The sequence below is a fragment of the Mastomys coucha genome, chromosome X (genome assembly GCF_008632895.1).
Source record: "Mastomys coucha isolate ucsf_1 chromosome X, UCSF_Mcou_1, whole genome shotgun sequence".
In the NCBI taxonomy this organism is placed as follows: domain Eukaryota; kingdom Metazoa; phylum Chordata; class Mammalia; order Rodentia; family Muridae; genus Mastomys; species Mastomys coucha.
The window spans coordinates 86530298-86557403 of NC_045030.1; the positions used below are offsets into that span (position 1 = coordinate 86530298).

Sequence of the window (27106 nt, forward strand, 5' to 3'; positions counted from 1 at the left end):
AGAAGAAGAAGAAGAAGAAGAAGAAGAAGAAGAAGAAGAAGAAGAAGAAGAAGAAGACAAATAACCTGTATGGTAGCACACACATATAATCCCACTACATAGGATGCCACGGGCAGGCCGATCTGGGCCTCTCTCAACCCGCAGAAGAAACGGGGGTCCTAGTCAGATCGACAAGGCGTAGGCGAAGAAATGACAGCAGAGAGGACACATGAAGTATAGGATCTAAATGTATTTCTTAGAAATGGCATCAGACTTTTACAGTCATTGTAAAAGAGAGATGGTAAATCTGGCAGCGCAGTAGTTGAGGTACATCTGAGGCTATCTGAAACATGCTGGGTCTAAAGCAGTAGCTATCTCCTCTGAATTGGTGTTGCATCCCCCGGGCCCAAGCGCTCTTAGCCCATCTAAGTTCTAGTGCTAGTCCTTCTGCGAGTCCAAGTGCTAGTCCTTCTCCTTGTCTTAGACCAAGTCCTTATACAAAAAGAAAAGCAGGCTTAAGTAGCATACAGCAAGCAGGGCTGATGTCAAGAGTCACAGGCAGGTGGGGGTTACAGCAGGGGAAGCAAGACTGAAGTCACGTACACAAGTGACCCCACACCAAGGTCAGCAGGGTCTGGTAGCTAGGTGTGAAACCAGAGGAAGAGGAGTGGAACTCTCCCTGTTGAGGTATTTTGATATTCTTATGCTAATTCTCTGGTTCTTGGGGGGCGGGGGAGGGTGGCAGGTGGCAGGCAGTGGGGAGTCCCGACCTAACACTTTTCTAACACTTTTAGCTAATGTCCTAGAGTGAGGGAAACCCTACATTACTCTCTAGTATGCAAAATATTTCTAACTATTATGAACTGTCGATTGCCCTATAAGGAATGTACTCAACCTCTGTAGCTAGCTCTGGCGAGGTTAGAAACATTGTGTTGGCCAGGAGACAGTGCCCAATCTTAACCATTTACGAATCATTTCTTGGGGTACCTAATTATGAGGCCGTGTTGATGATTGGAAAGACTGATCTGGAACATGTCTGAGTTAGGGGATACCAGCGACTAGAATGAAATTCAGGAGGCACAGAACTCCTTTTGGGGTCTTATTGCCTCTATCCTTTATCAGGATTTTATCCCCGATATTTTGGATGTGACTGGAGTAGACGAGTGTGCATAGTAATAGGAGGCAGAAGCAGAAGGATCACTACAGGTTTGAGGCTACTCTGAACTACATAGTGAGTTAGAAGCCATCCTGGGTTGCATGGCAAGCCCTTCTAGAAAGAGCAAACAGGAGTCTGGGGAGAGTTGAGAATGTGTTTGTACTGTGTTAGGATCTTAGAACTGAGTATGGATTCCTTACATGCATGTAAAAGTCCAGGTGTGGTAGCATGTGCATATAATCTCAGTGTCAGGGAGGTAGAAAAAGGCAGAGCCCTTGCTCTTGCTGGCCAGACAGCCTTGCTGATCTGGTGAGATCCAGATTCAGCAAGAGGGCCAATCTCAAAATAATAATAATAATAATAATAATAATAATAATAATAATAATAAGACAGAGGGCCAGTAAATAAATTCACTTACCACAAAAGCCTAGAAACCTGTGTTGAAACCTTAGGACCCACATAAAGGTGCAAGGAGGGGTTTGATTCCACAAAGTTATCTTCTGAAGTCAACATAGTGTGCCATGATGCTTGCTCCCCCTCCTCTGCACACTGAAAAGTTCTTAAAAATGTACTTAGTGAAGCTGCCAGCACACTGCTGTCAGTGCATTCACTAGGAAGTTCCCACCTTTTGATAGGGATGAAACCGTTTTAAAACTTGGCTGTTTTGTTATACAGCTTCAATTAGTATATGATTACTTTGTTTCTCTTGCCTATTCCCTTGCAAAAAGGACATTGAGATACGAAATTGATCTTTCAGACCATAATAAAGCCAAACTCACTGTGGCAGCAGCTCACAGACTATCTGAAAGAATCTTCGGGTTGCCTATGTCTTTCCTTTTTCACATCAAGAAGTGATGCTCAAGGAGAGATGGTGAATATACTTTATACTATACCTTTTTGCCAACTAGTGGGTTTAACCAGTTCAAGTACTGGTTGGGACTAATAAATAAAGTACTATTGTGTTGATATAGTACTTTATATCAGTTTTAGGTTGCAGTGGGATGGCATAAATTAATGAATCTCTCCCCTTTAGCATATACACCTTTATAACAAATACCTGGTTCAGTGGTTAAGAGTACGTACTGTAGCTCTTGCAGAGAACCTGAGTGTGGTTCCTAGCACTCATGTTAGATGACTCACAACTGCCTGTATCTCAAATCCACAGGAATCTGACACTCCCTTTTATAATCTACTGGCACCTGCACTCATGTGCACATACATACCTACAGTCACCTACCTATATATAAGTAACTAAATAAAAAACCCTTTAATACATTTGATTGTGCCTTGTCTATTTTTAAATAAAACCAATATTGCTTTTAGGTATGAGAAGTCTTTGGTGACTTCAGAAAAGATTCATATGTCGGCAAATAGCATTTGGCATTGCTCTGAGACATACTTCCCTCCTCCACTCTGATAGGCTTTGTAGTATTTTCTTCTGTAAACACTTTAATGACTTTATTATTTAGATAGACTTGAGTACACCAACTTTATATTCAGTATGCTTCAACTGCAAATACTAGAGTGTCAAAATCTGCTCATTCTACATCTGTTTTCTGCCTCCTGCTGTATTCATACATTCACAATGAATGCATTGCTGTTTCAACGATCTTTCAAATTTTATATTCATATGACAAAGTAAATTTCATATGTGTAGTTGCAATAATGTAGAACAAATATAGAAATGAAAATAAATTACAGTCTCAATTGTTAAAACAAGTATGTGTGTGTGTATGTGTGTGTGTGTGTGTGTGTTTCTCATGTAAAAAGTCATGCAAGGATCGTTTTAGTTGTGAAACTATACATACTTCAACAATGAAGTTTATCTGTAAAATCTCAAGGCTGCTCTGCATAAGATTTGTACAGGTACATTTCTTTTCTTCCCTGACTACTGACATCTTGGTAGTATTATGAGGATTAAATGAACCAGCTGGAGGAAACTGTGGTGGGCAACTGCTAGGCTGAGTTCTAGCTATGATTGCCTTTAGTGCCTTGTGATATGAGAATATCGTGTTAAGGGCTGGAGAGATGGCTCAGCCGTTAAAGGCTAGGCTCACAACCAAAACTATAAGAGGATATTGTGTTAAGATAAACAGTTCATTATACCTATAACTAAATAACTGTGGATTCAATTTGAAGCTCTTAAGGTTGTTTCTATGCAGATATTTCTAGGCATAAAAAATGCCATGCTAGGGGACTTATTCCCTAATTAGATATCAATTCTCAAGGCAATTGATCACATTTTATATTTTTATTCCATAGATATATTATTTTTAAAAAATCCTCTTTTTGGAAACTTACTTTGGATGCTATAGACATTTTCTTTAGAACCCCTTTGGACTGAGGGATGCATATGTATATTCATTGAGGTAACCTATTGTGGAGCGTAAGTTTTATCATGAATTAGCATTTCCAACTCATTTTTTCTAAAGATGGGAACAGAGAAAAAGAAAAGTACAGGTCAGCGGGTTTGTTCATTTACTTTGTTTTTCACTCTCACCGCCCCTCTCCTGATTACCTCCTCCCACAACCTTTACCCATCCCCCCTCCTCTTCTGCTCTGAGGAGATGGAGGCCCTCCTGGGTGTCCCCTCAACCCTGGCACTTCAAGTCTCTGTGAGGCTAGGCACTTCCTCTCCCACTGAGGCCAGACAAGGCAGTGCAGCTAGAAGAACATATCCCAGGTACAGGCAACAACTTTTGGGATAGCCCCTACTCCAGTTGTTCAGGATCCACATGAAAACCAAGATGCACATCTGCTACATATGAGTTGGGAGGCCTAGGTCCAGCCCATGTATGTTCTTTAATTGGTAGTTTAGTCTCTGAGAGCCCCAGTGGTCCAGGTTAGTTGACTCTTTTGGTCTTCCTGTGGAGTTCCTATCCCCTTTGGGGCCTGCAATACTTCCTCCTGTTCTCCAAGCTCCATCCACTGTTTGGCTGTGGGTGTCTGGATCTGCCTGAGTCAGAACTGCTGAATTTTTTTTTAGTGGAAAGATATTTTCTAAAGATTATTTAAGGTGAAAAAGTATAAGACTTAACTTCTGGAAGATTTTTATCTCTTTATCCAATGTCTTCAGCATATCTTGACTTGTTTGTCTGATAGCTACAATTCTTATTGTACTTACATTTGGATTTTTTTTTTCAAGCCAGGTTTCACTATATAGCTCTGGCTGGCCTATAAAAAAATTTAAACATTTACTTATTTATGGTGTGTGTGTGTGTGTGTGTGTTTATGCAAGCACACTCATATATGCACACATATACAGCTCTTGTAAATGCTGATTATCTGTTTCCATCTTGTCAGCTCTAAAAATGAAACTCAAGTCCTCAGGATACTGGGCAGCAAGTTCCTTTACCTGGTGAGCCATTGAGGCAGCCCATTGATAATGTTTTATGATAGTTTTTAAAAAGATTTTGGGGCTAGGGACATATGCTTGCTGTGCAAACATTAGGACCTGAGTTTAGACCCCAAGCAGCCATGTAGAAAGTAGCCGTGGTTTCATGTGTCTGTAAACTCAGTTGAGGGTTTATATGGAGATAGGAAGATTGCCAGGGTTTTCTGTCCAACTACCACCAGTCAAGCTTCAGATTCACTTAGCCAACTGGTTGTAAAATATCCCATCCCAGAAGAGTAAAGGATTCCTGGAATCCTCCTCTGGCCTGTCTACACACACTGTGTGTACACATCACACACAGAGTGAGTTTTATCTTTTCTTTTTCTTAATGCTCTATTTGATTTGGTGGAGTAATATTTCCTATTTGGTGTTCAGTCCTGAGTTTAGACAAATATAGAAATAAAGTATATACATAACAGTTCTAAAATTCCTTGTGCTTCATTGTCATTGTGCTCATTCCCAATGAATGGGGACTGCAGCTCTACATTTTTATTTCTCTAATTTTGCTTTTCCCTCAACTGGCTTTTAAATAAATACAGGAGGAAGCAATGGAAGAGTTAGCTTTATAAGGTACACCATTGCATAAAGCATCCTGCTCTGTACTTGACAAAATGTATTCAATAGCACTGTAGGTAGATGAACACTTCTCCAGATATATAAAACTTTTTATCATAAATTTGTAACACTGAATATATAAAGGGATTTGCATAGAACTTCAAATTGGGCTTCTGGGCTCTAAGGCCAGGGTGTTAATTGCTGTATTAGCCAGGTGGAGTGGCTAGCCTGAGGCCAGGAGAGATGTCCTTGAACATGTCAATGAAGAGTGGATAATCACTATGTGTTATTGTTTGGGCTGATTTTTATCTTTAATGGGTGATTCAGAGTCCTGATTAATATTTAGAGTAGAGTGACTGCTGGCCTCCAACCTGCTCATTATCTTCACAACTTTAAATAAAATACTTGATTTCTACCCAAGACAGCAGTTATGGGAAGCCTTTTACTTCTTATTTCAAGACAAGTCTTGACCTTTCAATCTCCACATCAAATAAGATAAAAATTCTGTAAATGTAGAAGAGTTCATTTTCATGACTGGAAATGCAATTTAGAATCCCAGAAAAAGCCTATCTGTATGGTGCAAAGGAGGGTGTTTTAGGAACCATGATGAGAGAATAGAAAGTGAATTTTGTGTTTGGTTCTGGCTTCTGAGCACTTGAGATTTTCCCATTTTATGCCATTTATATTAAGACCATTTGAATGCCCTCACTATACTTGTTAAAGACTCTTTTACCCATCCCCCTACCTTAAACTTCCATATGAAGGAATGACTTATGAGAAATGATGGTTCCCAGCCATTATTTTATTTGAAACACTTCAGTCACTAAGAGTCAATAACAGAATAATGAATAACCGTTTGTCCTAGGCATCTCTCTAACCATGTTTTTACTGTATGCATATGTATTACTCTCAGAGACCTCTCTGTGTGCTGTATGTAAGCATACATGTGCATAAACATTCTTTATCATTTACCATTTAAGAAGAAAGGCACCACAACACAAACCTCAAGATTTGACTGCACATACCATTTCTATAAATCACATGCCCACAAGTCAGGGATACAACAGTCTGCTACTTAACAATGTTATGTTTTTCCATGTTTACCAGTGGATATGTGAGTGGCAATGTTTGCTGCCGTTTATACAATTTAAATAAATTTAGTAGTTTACCCAACAAAATCCACAATGAAAATTCCCTTTTGGTCTAGAGTGTTCCTTATATTAGCTATTTTTCAAGATCCAATCAAGAATTTTGTTACACACACACACACACACACACACACACACTTTAGAATATGTATTCATATATAATACATATAATATATGTATATATGTTCATATATATATTAGAGTGGCTGTGGTCAGTCTAGTCCAATAAAGGCAGTCTGTTAAGGAAACATCAAGAAGCCAGTAGTTGTTCAGTACATAAGGCTGAACTGAAGAATCAGCTGCTCTTCAGTAGACTTTGGAATCCTGAAGAACTAGGGTTTTTTTGTTTTTTGTTTTTTGTTTGGTTTTTGTTTTGTTTTGTTGTTTTGCCAGTGAAGTAATGCCTCAGTACCAGGATAGATGAATTTGCCAACAAGAGTGAGGGCGAGCAGGTAAACCAAAAACTTCCTTCTTCCATGTTTTTCTTTTTCTTCTCTTTTCTTTTCTTTTTCTTTTTCTTTTCTTTCTTTCTTTCTTTCTTTTCTTTCTTTCTTTTTTTTTTTTAATATAGACTGCCACCAGAAAGGGTGGCCCAGATTTAGGGTCACTTTTCTCACTTTAACTGATCCAGTTAAGAAGATCTTTTCCAGGTTTGCCCAGCTCCTTAGGTTTCAGTTGGTAACAGATCTAATAAAGCTGATGACCAAGATTAGCCATCACAGGCCCTCAACATTTTTTATTATTTGATTTTTTTCAGTTTTCTTTCATAATATTGACATCTTTGAATTGGTAAAGACCAGTTTGCTATTTCAAAAAAAGGACATTCTACTTAATTTTATTTTATATTTATGGGTATTTTGCTTGCTTGCTTGTCTGTGCCAATATGTACGCACTACCTACCCATGGAAGCCAGAAGACAGCATCACATTCTCTGGAACTGCTGTTATAGATTGTTATAGATTGTCATGGTTGTGAGCCACCATGTGGGTACTGGGAACCAAACTTGCATCATCTGGAAGAACAACCAGAGCTCTTAACTGCTGGCCTACCTCTCCAGCTCCCAGACCATGTTTACTGTAAATATTCATGTTCTGGATTTCTCTTCTCCATCATGATTAGATTTCTGGATTTTTTGTTTTGTTTGAGTTTTTTTTGTCTCTTTTGTTTTTCCAGAAGATTTTAGAGCTGCTGCTGCTGTATACCTCCCACTGTACTATAACAGAAGAAATGAACTTGATGTCTCTTCTTATGAGTAACACTAATTGTACTGAAATGGTATTGGCACATAGTTCCACTGTCAAGTACCTCCTTTCCCTTTGCTATTAGAAAGTAATTGTTGTGATATTTTGAGACTCTATGGCCATCTTTCACAATCTTTGGGGTTAGCATCTATGATGTTCCTTGTGCAATCCAATTAATTCTCTTAGAGGGGCATGATAGGGTTTTCTAATTCTAACATTCTTTGTGAATGTACTAATTGGTTTTCTCATATGAAGAAGTACTTCCATCTCTCTACCCCCATATTTTCTTGGACACTAGTATGATTGTACAAGTGATGTTTCTCCTATTTGAACTACTTTTGGATATTTTTACTATAGCATTATTTTGAACAACAATGCATAAAAACCATCCTTTCTCCTCATGGGGGCATAAATATTTGCATGTTAACATATTCTTTTGTGAACAAGGTAAGTTGATGCAGCGAAATATATAACTGAAATGGTGTGCTAATGAGGATTGAGAAGGTCATAGGTATTTCTGCTTCATCCTGTCCACTACCCATTTTCTACTTTAATGTATGTGTTGACCAATAACTATCAGCCTGTACAGCTCATATATGCCATAACATCTAATGCTCTGAAGAACATATATTGACAAAAACAAAACGTAGGAAGGTGATCAGGAGATATATAAGTATGCATCCATCATGGTGTTTTGGAAAACTCACTTACATGCCAAATCACTATCAGTATATTTTTCCATAGACAAGTGAAGGATTTGCTATAAAATTAAGTACCTCAGCATTTCCTTAAGAAGGGGTTTCTTAGCTATGACAGCTTAGGGCTTTCAAATTATGGAATCAAAGGTTTCAAAAGAATTTTGGAGATCAACCTCCATGTTCCCATAGGACGTTATTTTTGTCCTCCCTTTTTAATACTACTTTAAGCATCCATATTTTATTATTAAAATCATAATTTTGAGCTAGTTCTTTAACCTCTTTGGGGCTGGCTTTTTCTTTATCTGCAGCATAATGTTAAACAGATTATCTTAAGAGTTACTTATCCCCAGGTTTCTTTGATTATATGCTAAGTGTTCCAAAGGCAAAAAGGAAAATAGATTACTGTACTTACTTCAAAGCTTGGGCATTATCAGCATAGTCTTACCTGATCTGGGTAATAACTCTTTCAAGAAAGCTGTAGGGCAAAGGAAACAGCCTTGTACATAGAATGTGGCCTTTTACACGAAAACAAACAGTTCTTAGAAGAGAAGCAACACATACTAAGAGCAAACATGAAAAAGCATTGTGTGTAGGACCTCAAATAAATGATCCCTTGTGTCCTTACACTAGTTTCCTCAGCAACTCCAAGGCAAAACACAAGTATCTGTGTCTAGGAGGATGAAACTGTCACTTTCTCTCTATTTTATTTGCTACGTGCAGGTTCTGTGTAGTTTTATAGAAGGATTTTTTTATTGCTCATTTGATTTTCATAAAAATTGGGATAGTTTGGAAGAAGAGTCATTAATATTCTTTACAACATGTGCTTGTTCTGCCTTTTATGTTCAGTGCTAGTGTAGACTTTGCTCTTATGTAAAATATTCCACTGATGCCCTTGGTAGATTTAGAGGTTGCTGAAGACATTGCAATAACAGCTCAGGGAGCAGTCAGAACTGCTTGTTCTATACTGTCTGACCCTGACTAGCCACTCTGCAGTTGGAAATCCTGTGTACAGCCTGTTCAATTCAATTTCGTAAAGCTTTCTCAATAGTATGGCTTTGAAAAATCAGGACCACAGAAGTTGAGCTGTTAGCTTTTCATGTCATTGTCTGTTCACAGTGGCAGTGATGTTGAAATGATTATTTGGATTTATGAAAAGAACATCTTCCTAGGGAAAATAGCAAATGGAGTTGCCAGGAAGAGCAGGCTTTTAAAAAATATGTAGTTTGTCCCCAGTGTTGTCTCTAAATGTGTCGTTTTCTTTTAATAAGAATTCTAATTTTTTTCTTTTAGATATTTTCTTTATTTACATGTAAATTTCTCCATTCCCAGTTTCCCCTCCAAAAAACAAAGAAACAAACAAAAACAACAAAAACAAACCCCTGTTGCCTCCCACTTCCCCATGCCTGCCACCCCGCCCTCTCCCACTTTCTGGCCCTGGCATTCCCCTACACTGGGGCACAGAACCTTCACAGGGCCAAGCTCCTCTCCTCCTATTGATGATCAAATTTGCAATCCTCTACTATACACATGCTGCCTGAACAATCAGACCCCTCCATGTACAGTCCTTGGTTGGTGGTTGAGACCCTGGGAGCTCTGAGGGTACTACTTAGTTCATATTGTTGTTCGTCCTAAGGGGCTGCAAACCCCTCACACCATACATGCATTCAGTACTTGTATATGTAGTTATCATTGTTCCTCTAACTTCTATTCATGCATACACGTACATGTACAAAGCACATATGCACACACATAAGTGTACCGGCTCATCTGTCTTGTCTAACTCAACATAATTATATTTCATGATTAAATTAATTTCTGCTACTTTTCCCACCACTAATGCATGGCATAGAGTTCCTATTTGCGAAGCAAGTCAGAGTCTACAGTTTTATCAGGTTTCTGTGTAACTCATGTTCTGAGGCAGTCCCTTTCATTCTCTCTATGTACAGTATGTGAGCCAATATAGCATTTCTCTCCCAGGCAACAGCCAAACACACTCACCACAGCTCCCTGGTTTCTGTATTACAGAAGATAGCTGCCTTCCTGCTAGGTTCCCTGTAGGACTCCCAGGAAAGTCAGCTGTTTGGGTATTAATGATGAACCATGTTGGTTTCTTAATTCTGACATGTGAATCATGACTGTCAACCTTGGGGCTCATGATACATTAGGTCAAAATAATTGTAATTCTTTGTTGTGGGAGGTTGGCCTGTGTATGATGGGATGTTTCAAGAATGCTAGCTTCTGGCCACTGAATGCTCTTGTCACCTTCATGTAGTAACCAAAAAAGTCTGCAAATCTTGTCACATGTCATCAGAGCTACACTATCACTCTTCATTGAGAGCTATTGAGGTAGAGTGAAGATTTTCCTAAAACTCTCTATGTGAATTCTGTATGCTCTGTTTAAATCACTTTAAACATATCTACAAAGTCTATAGATATAGTCTCTAATCTTTTTGTGAGATACCATGACAGGTCGTCTGGCAGAGAGACATTTGTTTGGTGCTTTGAGTTAAGGTCTCAGGTATCCCAGTCTGGCTCACTATGTAGCTGAAATTGGCCCTGAACTGCTGATTCTCTTGCCTCTACCTCCCAAATGCTGGCACTAAGGCATATATGCCCAGTTGATATTTGTGCTAACCTATTTAAAAGGAAACTTGCTGCGGTTTGAGAACAGGCATATATTGTTTTCTCCAGCTCAGATAACCTTTGCAACTTGAGTATTTTGTGCACTGGTCCATGTTTACTGTTGTTGGTTTCATTATAAACTTATTTGGCTCTTACAAGCCTTCCTTTTTAAAATAATGACCACATTGAAAAATAATTCCTACCAACAATTAAATCTGCAAAATTCTTATAGAAGGCCTTTGAAGCACAGTTACTGCCTTTGAATAACTTTCAATTTAGGAAAGAAATAATGGATGGATAGACAAGTCTTAATTCTAGATTTGTAGCTCTATTGTGAGAGAATAACTAGATACAAACTTATATAATGTTTCCTTCTCAATATGGAGTATTTTTATTTGTTAAGAATTGACATTGTTCTCATAAATCTCAGAGTAGAAATTTTAGTAGTCTGCCCTTAAAAATAAGATATGTAAGGTTTTGGTAGCTGAGATTTGCAGCTTGCTAAGAAACCTTTCAATTGTTCTGAAGCTATGAAATGATGCTGTTATCCTGAGAGAAATGTGAATATTCAGTTTGAACTCTGGCACCAAGTCGGTCTTTTGGTAACTTAGCAAGTCATTATCTCCAAATTTGCCATTTAATTCTGTTATATTTCTTATATTGGTAGTTAAGCCCTTTGGTTAGAGACTCCAAATATCAGGATTTTGTTCTAACTGCTTTCTCACTTACTTAAATTTGTATAAAAAGTGACATTTGTATAAAATCACTCTCCAATATGCTGTGAAGAATAACAGTAATGACAACCAATTGTTTTTCCTAACTTTTGTGCTAAATATACTGTTCATTTTCATTTCCATTTTCTTTCTCTTGTTGGAAGAAAGGGTCCCATGTATTCTAGGTTGGCCTCCTAAGACTCAGCATATAGCTAAGGATGACCTTGCCTTCTGATTGGTCATTCTACTACTGCTTCCTAAGTGCTGGTATAGCAGGTGTGTACTACTGCATCTAGTCTCATATGATGCTAGGGACTGAACCAAGGCTTCATGTACACTATACAAGCCCTTCACCAATCATACTGTATTCTTAAATTCCCCATATTTTTCCTGGACATTTGTGATAGATTAGGACAAAGAAATAAGGAAAAGCAAGATACTTCTTATCACAGTGGAAGGAACCGGGATGTCCTTACTTATGCATATGCTATGGGTGAGTACAAAAAAAGAGGTATTGCCGAAACAAAAGTAAAAACAAAATAACGCTACCCATCAAAGAAGAGGCAAGGCTTAAAGCGCCCTTTGTGTAGTTGACTTGAAAGCATCATTTAAGATTGAGACTAAAGTCATCCTTGATATGGACAAAGCAAAATGTCTGAAGTTTTATGTATATAAAAAATCCATATGAATTATTTCAATCCATTGACTAACATCATGGTTTTTTAGAATACCTCATCAATTTAGCATTGTTCCTACTCATGCATCCATACATATATCTCTCCGTGTGTGTGTGTATGTGTGTGTGTATAGTGTGTGTGTATGTGTGTGTGTATAGTGTGTGTGTGTATGTGTGTGTGTGTGTATAGTTTGTGTGTGCATGCGTATGTTTCCAGAGAATTTTTAGAATGCAGTTTCAGTTGGATTTTTACTCTAATTCTGTTATATCTTTGTAGAAACTGGCCTGGTTTTTAATTTCTTCTTCTTTGTTGCCAGACAAAAGTATAGGGAGTATACCATGGGGATACAGAGTAGTTTTGTCATAAAAATGAAAGATGGAAACAGAATCAGAATGTGAAATCCCATATCTTATCTTCAGTGCTGTCAGTTGGCATTGGCTAGCTTTAAAAGAGCCAAAATGATAGCTCTTGTGTCTTAAAAGCTGGGAAGAAAGTTGAGAATTTCCAACCTTTAAGCACTAGAGAATCTATAGTATTTTGAAAGAGAACAGTCTATGGCTTCCCTTGGTAATTCACACTAATGCTTTAACAACTTTCAGCATCAGGAAATTCTTCCGTGTGAGTTACAGCCTAAATTCTTCACGCTGCTTAAGCCTGTTTCTTCTTGTTCAGTCCCCAGTGGAGGGATAGAACAGCTGGTCACAAGACCCTATGCAGGAGCCATTCACATAATTGAAAACTGTTATTACATCGCCCTTTCAGCCACTCTTTCTTGGCTGTTCTTTCCTTTTCTCCTTCTGTTTTCATGGCTAAATAATCCCATTTCTTTAAATATATTCTTAGGTCTTTCAAACCCCTTAATTATTGTTATATATGTCACATCTCCTCTATGTTCTGGGTTAGTTGTAGCCACCAGAATTAGACAGTTTTATTTTGTTTTTAATATAGTATGTGTATTAATTCAAGAAAAGTTTCATACAATGTGTATTTTGATGATATTCACTCCTTCCCTAAATTCGCAGCTCTATCCCTTATCTCTTTAATAGCTCCCAATTTATTTCCCTTTTTTTGCTGGAACTGGCCTTGAACTCACTGTGTAGACCAGGTTGGCCTCTGACTCACTATTGCTGGATCTAATGAAGAGCCACACCTAGCCTCTTTAAAAACTAACCTGCCAAGTCCATTTTGTGCTGCCCTTGGATATGGGGCCATCCATTGGAGCATGGTTCACCTATTAGAAGTCAAGTTCTTAAAACTAGTTCCCTTGGAAGCCACCAACTTTTTTAACAGATTTTTTTTATATAATATATCATGATCATAGATTTCCTTCCCTCATCTTCTCTTGATCTTTCCCACCCTACTCTACTCTCTCTCTCTCTCTCTCTCTCTCTCTCTCTCTCTCTCTCTCTCTCTCTCTCTAGAAAACAAACAGGCACAAAAGAAACACAGGCAGAGAGAGAGAGAGAGAGAGAGAGAGAGAGAGAAACCATAAAAACACAGAATCAAGGCTATAAATACAAGCAAAAGATTAGTAAGATAAAGAATGCTCAAACAATGCAATGTGAAACAAAAAGTGTTCAAAAATACTTTTGAGTTCATTTCAGGTCTATCTACTGCTCGACATGGAGTCTACCCTTAAGTGTGTTTTGCATACCCAGTGAGACTTCATTGGAGAAAATTATTTTTTCCTTTGCAAACAGCTACAAATTGGAGATAAATTTTGGTTAGGAATGGGGGCTTGTGTTGACTTACCCTTTCTGAGCTGGTACATTATATGCCTTAGACCTTTGTAGATGCTGTGCATGCTGCCACAGTGTCTGTGAGCTCATATGTGTGCCAGTCTTTTTGTGTTTGGAAGGCACTGTTTCTTTGGTGTCTTCCATCCCCACTGGCTCTTATAATCTATCGATTTCTCTTCTGCAAAGTTCCCTGAGCCCTGAGGGGAGAGATTTGATGGAGACATCCCATTTTGTTCCAGGTTTCTCATTCTCTGCACATTATCCAGATGTGAGTTGCTGTGTTTGTTTCTGTCTACCACAGGAGGAAGCTTTTGTGATATTGGCTGGACAAGACAAGTGTTCTATGAAAATGGCAGAATGTCATTGAGAATCATTTTATTGCTAAGGTCTTTTAGCTAATGTTTGGTTTTCCCATAGGTCCACGGCCTATCTAGTCAAAGGATTTTGGTCGCCAAAGAAGTTTCAGGCATGGACTCCATTTCATGGACTGGGCCTTAAGGCTAATCAGATACTGACTGGTTACTACAGCAAGGGTTTATGCCACTATTGCATTTGCATATCTTACCTGCAGGTCACCTGCAGATCAGAGGGTTTGTAGCTAGGTTTGTGTGTACCTTTCTCCTCTGGTAGTATGCAGAGTATGTACCAGTACCATGAACAGTAGTCAGTAGGGTAAAGGCATAGGTTAGACTTTTCTGTGTTCAATGAGATATGTAGATGTTGTCTCCAGCAATAGGACCTTACCATCAATTCATAAAGAGCAACCAATAGCCTTGGCAAAAGTCTGAGTTTTTTGGGGGGATATCTATGACATCCATTTGAATAACTTATTTCTGGCACTGGGAGTTTCACTTGATAGTAAAATATATTGAGTTGGGACTTTAACTCTTCTATTATATGGTGACTCCACTTAGATTTCTTTCATATAAATATATATTTTAAGAAGCTTCTACAGTAGTAGGTTTCAATATGACCACTCAACTAGCCCTTAGTGTTAGTTGTCCCTCTCAATAATCCCTCTCTTTACCCTCCTCTTCTGTCTTCCTCTTCATTTAATCCTCCCACTTCAGTCTCACACTTGTCTCTCCTTAATTATCTATTTTTCCTTCCTTAAAAGATTCTCTCCTACCCCCTAGTCCCTTACTCTATACTTAACCTCTGTGGTTTTACAGATTGTAGCATGTCTGTCAAAGTCTTAAAAGCTAATATCCATATGTAAGAGAATACATATAATATTTGTCTTTTGGGGTGTGGGAATCTAACTTTGGATGATTTTTCCAAGCTTTATCCATTTACCTTAGAACTGCATAATTTTTAAATAGCTAAATAATATCCCATTTTGTTAATCTTCAATAGCTTCATTATCCATTCATCTGTTGATGGACATCTACTTTGTTCCTAATTTCAGTCTTTCATTAGTAGAGCAGCAATGGCATAGGATGATCAGGTAACTCTATATCAGGATGAAGTATCTTTTGAGTATATGACAAAATTATGCTTACTTAGTTGGATCTTGATATAGATCTACTCTCAGCTTCCTGAAGATCCACCATACTGATTCACATAGTAGAAGCCAACAACTTTCAATAACTCCTTAGTCTGAGGTGGGGAATAGAAGCCTCTTCCCATTTATAGAAATTGTTTTCTGAAAAGGGATTAAACTGTTTGAGAGTAATGAGATCATTTCCTCTAACTGGAGCGTCTGCACTATTATTCTTTGTTCCTTTCTATTCATTTCACATTAAAATCATGGTGTTTCCTTCTTTTATGTATTTCAGTTTTCTCACTTTTTGTGCGTATGGATTGTGTGTATGTGTGTGTGTTTGGTTCAATGTGTGAATAGGTGCATATACGTTTTTTTACATGTAGAGGCCACAAGAGGGCATTGAATATCTGGATCTATTATTCTCTGCCATATTCCATTGAGCCAAGGTCTCTCACTTAACCAGGAGCTAGGCTGGTATTCTTCAATCCCCAGTAATTTTTCTTCTCTCCATCATAGCACCAGAGTTTCAGGCACTTGTGGCCATGGCCTTCTTTTTATATGGATGCTAAAGATTTTATGCTTATACAGCAAGTTCTCTTATCCACTGAACCACCTCCTCTGCCTCTATTTTTCTATCTATCTATCTTTTATTTATCCATTCATTCATCACTTACTTTTTTTGTTTTGCTGGAGATTGAACCCAGGGCATCTTAAGTGCTAAGCATGTATCCTACCACTTAGTTCTTGGCCCCTCCTGTATTTCTTTATGCTTTTTACTAACTAAAACTCAGATTATTTTTGTTGTTCTTTTATTGGAATTTTACATTATTATTTATACTTTGTATTAAGTCTTAATTCTTACCCTGTGGCATATCTATTAATGCATCATTAATATACCCTTTAAGCATAAGTCAATTAAGTATAAAGGTTCTATTGTATTTTATAAAAAAGAAAGAAAGAACCAGGATATGTTTGGTAGAGACATGGTATGGTGAGGTGGAAGAGGTGCATTTGTGGAATCATGCTGAGGTATCCCTTCCCCATGAAGTACCAGCCATAGGACAGATATAGTATAGAATAGAGTTTATTTAGGGGATATTGAGTAGAGTTCACACAGAGAAAAACAGAAAGAGAGAGTGTGTGCATGTGGAGAGAGGGGAGAGGGGAATGGGGAAAGAAGGGACAGAGTGGGTAAAATGGTAAGAGAGTAAGAGGGTAAGAGAGTGAGGAGGGGGCAAATAGCTCCTTTTATAGTGAGTCAGGCATATCTGGCTGTTGCCAGGTAACTATGGGACATAGCCTAGAAGGAATGCTAACATTCTCCATTTTGGTTTAATTACAAAAAGGAAAAACTAGGAAGATTTGATGGTGAAGCAGGAATAGGGTCATCATGATCTTTAGCTACTTCCCCTGACATTGAAGTGTCATGTGTCTGAGAAACCTAATAACATGGGTATAGGGATGCTGGTCCAGTCTTAGGAGAGTTGGCTGTTTCCTTGCTGTCCAGGGTCTGTGGAACCATCTGTGGATAGGAAGGAGCAGGTCCAGTAAGTGCATCTGTGTCCTTCAGAGTAGATATGAGCATCTGTGGGTTGCTTCTCTGTTGCCATCCTGGATGTAGATTTTGAGTAAATGCCTGGACTTGACAAGATGCTGAAGCATACACACACACACACACACACACACACACACACACGTACACACATTAGAGGTAGAGAATAAAGTTAAGTAAGTTTGGGAGGAAAATTGTTTTCTTAGGTGCTTTGTGGTTGAGGTGAGGGGAGTCCCAATCCCAGGAACAGGAGAGGAATCTCCCCATCTAGAATAGATGACAGGTAGGAACTCAGGCTACTAATTAAAAAGTGTACTTAACTGGATAGTCTATTTGGTCCTTGAGAGATAGATCTGAGTGGGTTTCTTAGAGCTTATAAGTTTACAAAAGAGATAAATTTGTTAACAACATGGTAATTTTTAAAGATGAGCTTAGGGAAGACAAAATCCTTTTGTGGAGCAGAAGGAACAAGAAGAGCTTTTTTCCTTTTGTCTAGGAGACTGAATATCATAATGAAAAACATTTCTAAGTTTACATTTAAAAGACAAAGGAACCTCAAAACCTTGACCCAGTGGATATGATATTTGATCATATAGTTTAGCATGAGAAATACCTTAAGTCTATAGTTAAAAGACAACAAAAAGAAACTGAACTTGTGTTTATAAAAGTGGATTGTATAATGGAATGTTTTATTAGGGTTAGGCTAATTGATAAGAACTCTATTGGTTAATGTTAAGACAGTGACAAAGCAAGGAGGAAATATGACACAGTCACTGGAAACTGAGTTTAGATAAGGAAGTAACAGTAGGTTACATCTGTGAAAACTTACATCTGAACTTCTGTATCCTTTATCATGAAGTCTATGAGCAAAGCAAACCTGTCTGTATTTGATAAGAAATCTGGCAGTCTTAGCTAGTTAATGAATTTGCTAATGAGCTAGTAAGGTGATGGATTACCTTGGGTTAAGGAGCTAGAAGCCTGTTTTCAAGCTATCAAGCTTAGCTGTCAATGTAGTCAGAAATCTGGAAAAAATAAATTATAATCTAGGAGTCATGTATTCATTAAAATGACAGAGATTGGTCTATAGTCCACTTTCTAAACAGTTTCTAGGTCCTTGTGGTCTCCATCACAACTTGGGCAAAGTCACTCTGGCTGGCAAGCCCAGATGATGAAAAGGTTTGTCCTGTGGAGTGGGTACTTGTGAAGTAAGAAATGACCCACCTTGACTTAGGCAATGTGAGACATTTGACTCTAACGGTATCCTCTATTTGTCCAGTGTAGGCCAAGCCCTGGCAGTGGGCAAGACAATGAAGCAGTTTTTTTTTCAGTGGTTATAATACCACAATCCAGGTTGAATCTTGTCACTGTGCCTGTTCATGGGGGTAAACTGTCAAGATTTAGGAGTCTCTTTCTATTACAACAAGCCCAAACATTTAACATTACATTTAGCAGATTTCTGACAAGGTTGAGAGCCAGTCTATTAAGCATATCTGAATTAGGCAACCTGTGTTTACTTAAATATTTGTTCTAGATGTATCTAGCAAATAAAGAGAGCACATTTTGACTTAATGACTATAGCAAAAACAAGGCTAAACATGTATTTAAGGCAGAGATCTTTAACTTTTTACTGTTTATAAATCATTATTTACAAAGACAGGATAGAATGAAAGTCTTATCTCAATTGGTGAGTAACTTTGATGGACTGCATTCCTAGAAGCAGTGAACTGGGGGCTGCCCATAACAAAGTTGGTGCTGAAGCTACAGCACTTTATCTATGATGGTGCTAAGTTTATAACAACAAAACCTTATCTGCCCACAACAAAGATGGTGGATAGTCACAGGACTGCCCCTAGTTAAGATGGGGCTAAGAGTCACGTGTTATACATGTATGGAGCTGTTGAAATGTGGCTTGGAATGGAACAACAGAAACATGGCAAAGACAAACATTCAGAGGAATCTAAGCAGTTCGTGCTGAGCAACATGGCAGTGGGAGCAGGCCTGAGACACATCAGAGCAGAATATTGACAAGAGGGTGGCACTGAGTGCAGTGCCTGAAGCAGTGTTCTGTCTCCTAGCAACTCTGCTCAGGCAGAAGAGCCAGTGCAGTTCAGGTGCTGGGGTTGTATGGGGTGGGGCACTGGTGCCTGTGTCACTTAGTGCAGAGAGGTAGAGTTGAGCAGGCGGGGTTGGCAGCAGTGGAGGCCACAGGAATGCAGTACCAAGAGCCAGAGAGCAAGGGGTGATGGCGGCAACAAGATTGCAGTGGCTCTGCAGAACAGAGTTTTGGGGTGGGCTGGGGGTGAGTGGGAAAGTTGGGGGTAGGGGGTTGGGAGGTAGGGGCAGGCAGATGCACAAGGAGGCAGCAGAATCAAGGAAGCAGGAAATGGGAGCTGAGAACAATTGGCAAGAGAATGAGGAGAGAAGGCCTATGGGTAGCTGGATCACTGGGGGTTTATAGATCATCTTTAAGTGGCCATGTAGAGTTATTGGTCTGTGGATAATGGGGCCAAATTTAGCCTGTAAATTAGACCGGGAGGCATGGTGGTGAAGATAGTCCTTTCTGGGTGAGAATAGGAAAGGAGCTAGTGATTTGTTCCCACATCTAGAGGACAAATGTGGTAGCTAAGGTGGCAGTCAGGCCAGTTCACTAGGTCATCAATCTGTAAACTGGGGGCTGAGCTCTGGGCCAGATGTGGGGCTCGGAAGCAGAGGGAGAACCACTTCCTGGAGAGCCAGAAGGAGGGGGTTACCCAAGGGTAGTGGTCTTAGAAAGAAGGTTCAGTAAGAAGGCCAGTCCTGACTGTGAATGCATCCATCCTCCAGAAAGCTTAACAACCCTCACTTTGGATCATGGGACATTTTTATGCCAACCAGTAGTGGGATGGGAACTTACCAGTTCACCAGTATTTGGGTAGGTAGGTCTAGAGAGCAATCCAATGGCTGCAAAGTCCATGTGGCTGCAGGAAATGTGAACCTGTAAGTTTCTAAGTCTGAGTCACTTGGTACCAATGTGTTTTATAAAAAAGAAAGACCCAGGATATGTTCGGTAGAGGCACAGTATGGAGAGATGGAAGGGGTGCCTCTGTGGGCCCATGCTGAGGCATCCCTTCCCCCTGAGGTACCAGCCATATGATGGATATAGTGTAGAATAGAGTTTATTTAGGGCATGGAGAGGGGAGTTAAGGCAGAGAAAGACGAGAGAGACAGACAGAGACAAAGGGAGGAGAAGAAGAGAGACAGAGGGAGTAGAGGCTGGCAAGGAACATGTGAAGAGAATGGGGAGGGGAATGGGGAGAGAAGGGAAAGAGTGGGTAAGAGGGTAAGAGAGTAAGAGGGTAAGAAAGTGAGAAGGGGACAAACATCACCTTTCATAGTGAGTCAGGCATACCTGGCTGTTGCCAGGTAACTGCAGGGTGGAGCCTAGAAGCAATGCTAACAGGTTCTGATTAAGCATGAGTAAATTCAAAGTATAAATAGTAATGAATTAGTAATGCTTTTCAATTTTATTGCTTTTCTGTAATGGTTTGTCTTCTGGCTCGAAAGGGTTATTTTGCTAAATTGGGTTTCTAGACCACTGGAGCAAGAGATTGTTATAGGGCATATTGTGTAGTTGATCACTTGGCAGTTCTTTTGACAAAGTCTCCCATGTCTTTGTGTGATGGAGAAATGTATGCAGCAGATACTAGATGATACTACAGGGAAGAGTCATAGTTCAACAACTAGAGAGGACAGAATCATTGGTTATGTTAAACTTGTAGGCTTTTGCAAAGTGTTTAATGTTGGCCCTTGGTCTGTGGTCTGTGGTCTGTTTAATGCTTTAAACAGTAATCTCTCTCCTTCCTCCTCTCCCACGCCCTCTCCATCTTGATCCCTCTTTCCATCTCTCCCTCCCTCCCTTGACTCCTCTTACTCTTGCTAACTGCTCTCTCTTTAGTGACATGGTCTTTCTATGTAACCCTGGTTGTTCTAGAAATCAATATGCTGACCAGTCTGGCCTTGATGTCACAGTGATCTACCTGCCTCTGCCTTCTGAATAATGGAATTAAAGGCATGAGCCACCATGCTTAGCTTCACCAGTAACTTTTAAATGTGATGAGAGCACATGTTTTGAAATATGAAAAACCCCAAGTTCGGAACAATAGTTAATTTACTGTTATCAGGACTTTAAACCAATGAGATGTTTACAGTGGGCTTAAACTAACAGTAAATTTCTTGATAGATGTGAAAGGAATGAAATCCCAGTTAATGTGAAAGAACTTTAGGTAACAGAAGAGACCCGCATTCAGCTGAGCCTTAATGTATTGTGGTGGTCATAGACATTGTAAACTCAAAGGGAAAGAGTTCTTAGGCAAATGGATAGAACTAGAAAATATTCTGAGTGAGGTAACCCAATCACAAAAGAACACACATGGTATGCACTCACTGGTAGCTGGACATTAGCCCAGAAGTTCAGAATACCCAAGATACAATTCACAGACCACATGAAGCTCAAGAAGAAAGAAGACATAGTGTGGATACTTCAATCCTACTTAGAGGGGGGAACAAAATACCCATGGGAGGAGATACAGAGACAAAGATTGGAGCAGAAACTGAAGGAAAGGCCATCCAGTGACTGTCCCACCTGGGGATCTGTCCCATATACAGTTACCAAACCCAGACACTATTATGGATGCCAACAAGTGCTTTGCTGACAGGAGCCTGATATAGCTGTCTCCTGAGAGGCTCTGCCAGTGCCTGACAAATACAGAAGTGGATGTTCACAGCCAACCATTGGACTGAGCACAGGGTCCCCAATGAAGGATCTAGAGAAAGGACCCAAGGAGCTGAAGGGATTGCAGCCCCTTAGGACGAACAACAATATGAACCCACCAATACCCCCAGAGTTCCCAGGGACTAAACCACCAACCAAGGAGTACACATGGAGGGACCCATGGCTCCAGCTGCATATGTAGCAGAGGATAGCCATGTGGGACATCAATAAGAGGAGAGGACCTTGGTCCTGTGAAGCCTGGATGCCCCAGTGCAGGGGAATGCCAAGACAAGGAAGTGAGAGTTGGGTATGTTGGTGAGCAGGGGAAGGGGGATGGGATAGGGGGCTTTCAGAGAGGAAATAAGGAAGGGGGATAAAATTTGAAATGTAAATAAAGAAAATATCTAATTACAAAAAGTTCTTGGGGTCACTGAACTATAAGTTGGGAAAATTTGAGGTCAAATGAAGTTTAACATAGGTTTTCTCTGGTGAAATCCTGATGATGAATCCTTAATTACTTTGACCTTCTTTTCATAAAACATTTTGCTGAATGTACTGGCAAACACTGCCTTGGAGTTGAGTTGAGCAGAAATTGTATTCTAGATCAAATAAAAGTGATTCATTACCCTGTACAGAGCAATGGAGGTATCATTCTCAACAGAACATATTTGGAAAATTGTTGTTTGGAAGGACATTGATAAACTGAGATATGCCCCATGAAAAAGAAATAAAAGGAACAGGGAGCAGTTCTAATAAACCTTGAAAGGGCTTTTTAAAGGTAGCATATATGAAGTCCTGGGTTCTATATAGGCTTCCAGTCAGATGGCTGATGGTGGCAATGATAACCCCTGCAAACATGCTTCATGCTTTATGCCAAACAGTGACACAGATGCCTTTCACTTTGGTGGCTCACATAATCTTGAAACAGCCCTGCAAAGCACATAATGGTAGAAATTTCAGTTTCATAGCAGAAGAAGGTTAAGGCATACAGATAAAGATATTTTCCCAAGGTTGCATGGGCAGAGAGTAGAAAAGCTGGGGTTTGGATTGTAGGGCTATGAATTTAGAACTTTCCTATCCTTTGCTTGATTGTTGTGATTTCAGCTCAGCATGGTGAACCATTTGGCACCGGGGTCCATTACACAGATGTTCAGGATGCTTTCTCACCTGAGTGATACTTTTCTCACCTGGATGATACTTAGACAGTGGCTGTATGAGTGAATACACTGGCACTGGCTAAGATTTGGGAATCTTGCAATATAGCTCCATGATGCCAATCCTTTGAAAAGAATAAATTGACTTGCATGATCTTTTTTTTTTTTTAATCTTTACATTCAATGATTCATTTTAATAAATCCCAGTTTGTCTGTAATGACACTCACATAGAGGAAAGAGATTGCCAGATGGTTTTGATCAGTGGATTGCATTGATACCATTTTGTAACAAGGAAATCCAAGGCGCTCTATTATTTTGGTGTTACATTTGTCAATAGGAGTTAGTAATGATTAGAGTGCTGCTGCAGTGGGGTCAGTGTTACAAGGTAAATGGAGCCTTGGTCCAAATCTAGTTGTGGTTCTGTCTTGATGTGGCTAGATCCTTTATTAGAAAAGTGTGTGCTGAAAGGGGCAGGATGGGATGGCACTTCACTTATTACTTGTATTCTACTAAGGATGCCGAGTCATATATTCAATTTAAAATGGTCTTAGAGTAAGTAGTGCCCCTCTATTTTTGGCAATACCAAATGAAGAAATCATCTATGGAAAATGTGGTTCAGTTGTACAAAGTATGTCCAGAAATTATGAAAAAAATCTTAGGCAGCTAAGCACATAAGAAATCAAAGTAAGTGAAAATTTGGTAGATTATTTTTTAAATATAATAAGATAAAACAAAAAGTATCACATTGAAGTTGGACAAGACAAACAAATAGAAGGAAAAGAGTCCAAGAGAAGACAAAAGAATCAGAGACCCATTGTTCACACACTCAAGAATTTCATAAAAACTACTAAACTGGAAGCCATATGCAGAGGATCTGATGCAGATCCATGAGGATCCTGTGTATGCTGCTTCAGGATGGCAGAATGATTTTTTTTTGAATGATGTTTGTGCTGTTAGAAAATAAAAGACCACAATGAAAACATCTTCAGGGAACTACATATAAGCTTTGTAACTGACTTCAAAACTGTTCAGATAGAGTATTTAGATATCAAGAAATCTGATAAGCAGTGATACTGACGTAATATTTTCAATATGTTAGGTCCCATTTCCAGTACTACAATGAAATTCACAATAGTTAAAGTTGTAAAGATTTTTAAAATGTTTAAAAAGAAAATTTAAAAATTTGGGGGTTGTTATAGCTCAGCAGTTAAGAAAACTTGCTATTTTTGTAATTCGGTTCAGTCCCCAACACTGACATGGTGGGTAACAGCCATCTGCAAATCTACTTCCAAGACATCCAACTCCTCTTCTGAGAGGCTTCCAAATGCATGAGGTGTATATACATATACCTAGATATTCAGACATAATCATAAAATAAGTAACTATATTTTAAAAGATTCAAAGCTTTATAGCAAACCAGATTGATGAGGAAATAGATGAGTAATTCCCCAGATAATAAGGCAGAAGAAATTATTAGGCATAGAAGTTGACAAATGAAGGATTACAAGGGGGAGATTCCAGGGACTACTTGACCAGTACAATGCAGAATGTGGATATTTAACACTTAGGTTATGATGTAACCATAACCAAACTAGAAGGAATGCAGAAGAGGTGTTATTTGTTGAAATCATGACTGAGAAGAGTCTAGAGCTGATTAAAGACTCTAAGCCACTTTATCAGGAACCTACTGGGAAAGGACAATGACCTTCATAGGAATGGCAATCTTTTCAATAGTAGCAACACAGAAACAGAGATAAAAGTGGAATAACATTTCAAATGTTAAAACAAAATGAGAAAAGTATCCCTTGAAACTATCTATATAAATGTTTATATCCACTAAATACTGCTATCAAGAGTATGGCTTTAAAAGGAGTTATTTTGTTACAGAATCTGGGAAATCCATGACCAGCAGATATCTTCTACAAGAAAATTGTAAGAGATATAGTTCAGATAGAACTGACATCAGTTGGATGAGTGAGATTAATGAGGCAATAAAGAGAAAAAAGCCAGTATGTTTTATCAATCTATGTAATGATGTATTAAAGCACGATCATATAAGGTTGAAAACACAAGGTATGATTAAAATGCATGACTATAATAACATCAGTCAAGTGATGGGTTAATATGTTTTGAGTGTGCTAAGAGGATTGTATTGTCTGAATTGAATCACATATAGGAAATTGGGACTTTGAAAGAGAAAAGTAGTGAAGCAATGGAGCACCATGAGGGATTGCTCTGGATCCGGAGTCTAGGATGGCTGTGGACTAGTATAAGCCCTGCCCTCAGTTAATAGTGTAACAGTTGAAAAGCTACTTCCCTACTATCACAATCTGTGTCTGTTTTCTTATCTTTCTTATAAGACATTGGAAATGGAATACCTGAAGAGGAAAAAAAAAAAAAGAGTCAACACTTCCTTGAGGTGTTTACCCCTTTCTTTTAAATTTGAATCAGTAAACACTTTGCATTTAACTTTTGGCTACCTTTTTATATACCTGTCCAAAATATCAGAGGTAAATTAAGTCTCATTCGGTTATATATATATATATATATGCTTTATCTTTAAAACTATTTCTTGGTTTGGTTTTGTTGTTGTCATTTAGTAGCTAGACAATGTAATAATAACAATTTACCAGAGGGGTAGTTGCCTCTGATAGATAAAGGAGCATTAGCAGGGAAAAGCCACAAACAGAGAGCCTTTCTGGGAAATGGGATTTTTGCTGTTCTTTCTTTCTTTTTGATTTATTACCTAAATAAATTAATATTGCCTTACTCTCTCACTGTCTCTTCTTGCATACTATTGCCTGACTTCTTTTCTCCTTCTGTTTTCCCAGGCCAATAATAAACCTGAGATTGAAGCCGCTCTCTTCCTTGACTGGATGCGCCTGGAACCCCAGTCTATGGTATGGCTGCCCGTCTTGCACAGAGTGGCTGCTGCTGAAACTGCCAAGCATCAAGCCAAGTGTAACATCTGTAAGGAGTGTCCAATCATTGGATTCAGGTATTAGGATTCGACACAATCACCTCATTGTCCCCTGGTTTGTCGTGACTAGGGTTTTTGGTCTCCCATGCCAGTTGCTGTGAGTTGTTCCTTTCTAAAGTGGGAGAGAAAGTGATGGAGCTAAAGCATCGATCATGGCTGTCAGTTTCTCAGATCGCAGGGTTATTTCGGTGGACCTGACTCACTAGGCAGATGTCTTTTTCCACCTTCACTCTTCAGCTCTTCACAACCACAGTTTTGGTTGGGCAAGTCCGAGTACCTGTCTCCACAGAGATATTTGTTTTTCAAGGGCATCCAGATGAACTGTACCTCCTCCTTCCTGGAACTAAAACATTTTTTACCCTTGTTTTCTTTTTCATAGCCTTTTCTGTTTATAGAAATTCTCCAAGAATCAGTTATAAAACGAAGAGTTGATTCTATTCTGGGAAGGCGCATCCTGGTAGCTCAGTCTCTTTCTTACTTGGCAGCACTTCTTTTTACCCCTTAAGTAACAAGAATTGTTCCAGGCAACCTAGAACTTTCTTCTTTCGTTTTGAATCTGATTCTTTTTTTTCTATAGTATCCTGTTGAATTCTTAAGGGAATAAAAGATATATAAACAAATGAGATTCACAAAGCAGCTAAAAACAGAAAGTATGCCATATGTATGTGAAGGTGTGAGAGAGGGGAAATAGCACACTATTGTTTTGGCATTCTTAAAACAACATGGAAAACAATTAACTCATTTGAAGAAGTAGGATATTTTTAAATGAACTAACCTAATAATAATCCCATGTCCTAATTTTGAAATGATGATTCATTTTGACACCTGGATTGATATGAGCTTTTTCATACCATGTATAAACAACAGGACTATACACTAGCTATATAGCTTATACCCCTTCAGAATTCACTTAGCATTAATAAATACACATTTCTAGTAGTGCTTAAATTTGTTTTATTATTTTATTTCCTTTCTTTTTAAAATTTCAGTTCTTTTACTGTTGATATTTTTCCTTTGGTATTTCATGCAGCTTACAAAGAAGTAATATTTAAAAAAAACAAACTTTAAACCTTTCTAAAACCTAGTTAGACAGACAAATATACCTTCTTTCCTTCCTGATTTTGGGCAGATGAGAAGTGTGCTTTAGGGATTGCTAGGCTGGGGTGGGGGAGGAGCTGCAGGTGACTGCATTCTATTTCTTATCTTCCTGAGCCAGCTTCCTGAGCCTGTGGGATTTGTATACAACACAGGAAAATTTTAT

General features: G+C 38.9%; 1 protein-coding gene across 1 annotated transcript in view; it reads left to right on the forward strand.

Moving 5' to 3' along the window:
- The window catches only part of Dmd (dystrophin), a 2056279-nt gene that overhangs the window by 1962644 nt on the left and 66529 nt on the right, over window positions 1–27106 (forward strand). Inside the window, exon 67 of the mRNA XM_031364700.1 lies at window positions 25697–25863. Within this exon, the coding sequence (XP_031220560.1) occupies window positions 25697–25863 (167 nt within the window). The remainder of the gene's footprint in view (window positions 1–25696; window positions 25864–27106) is intronic.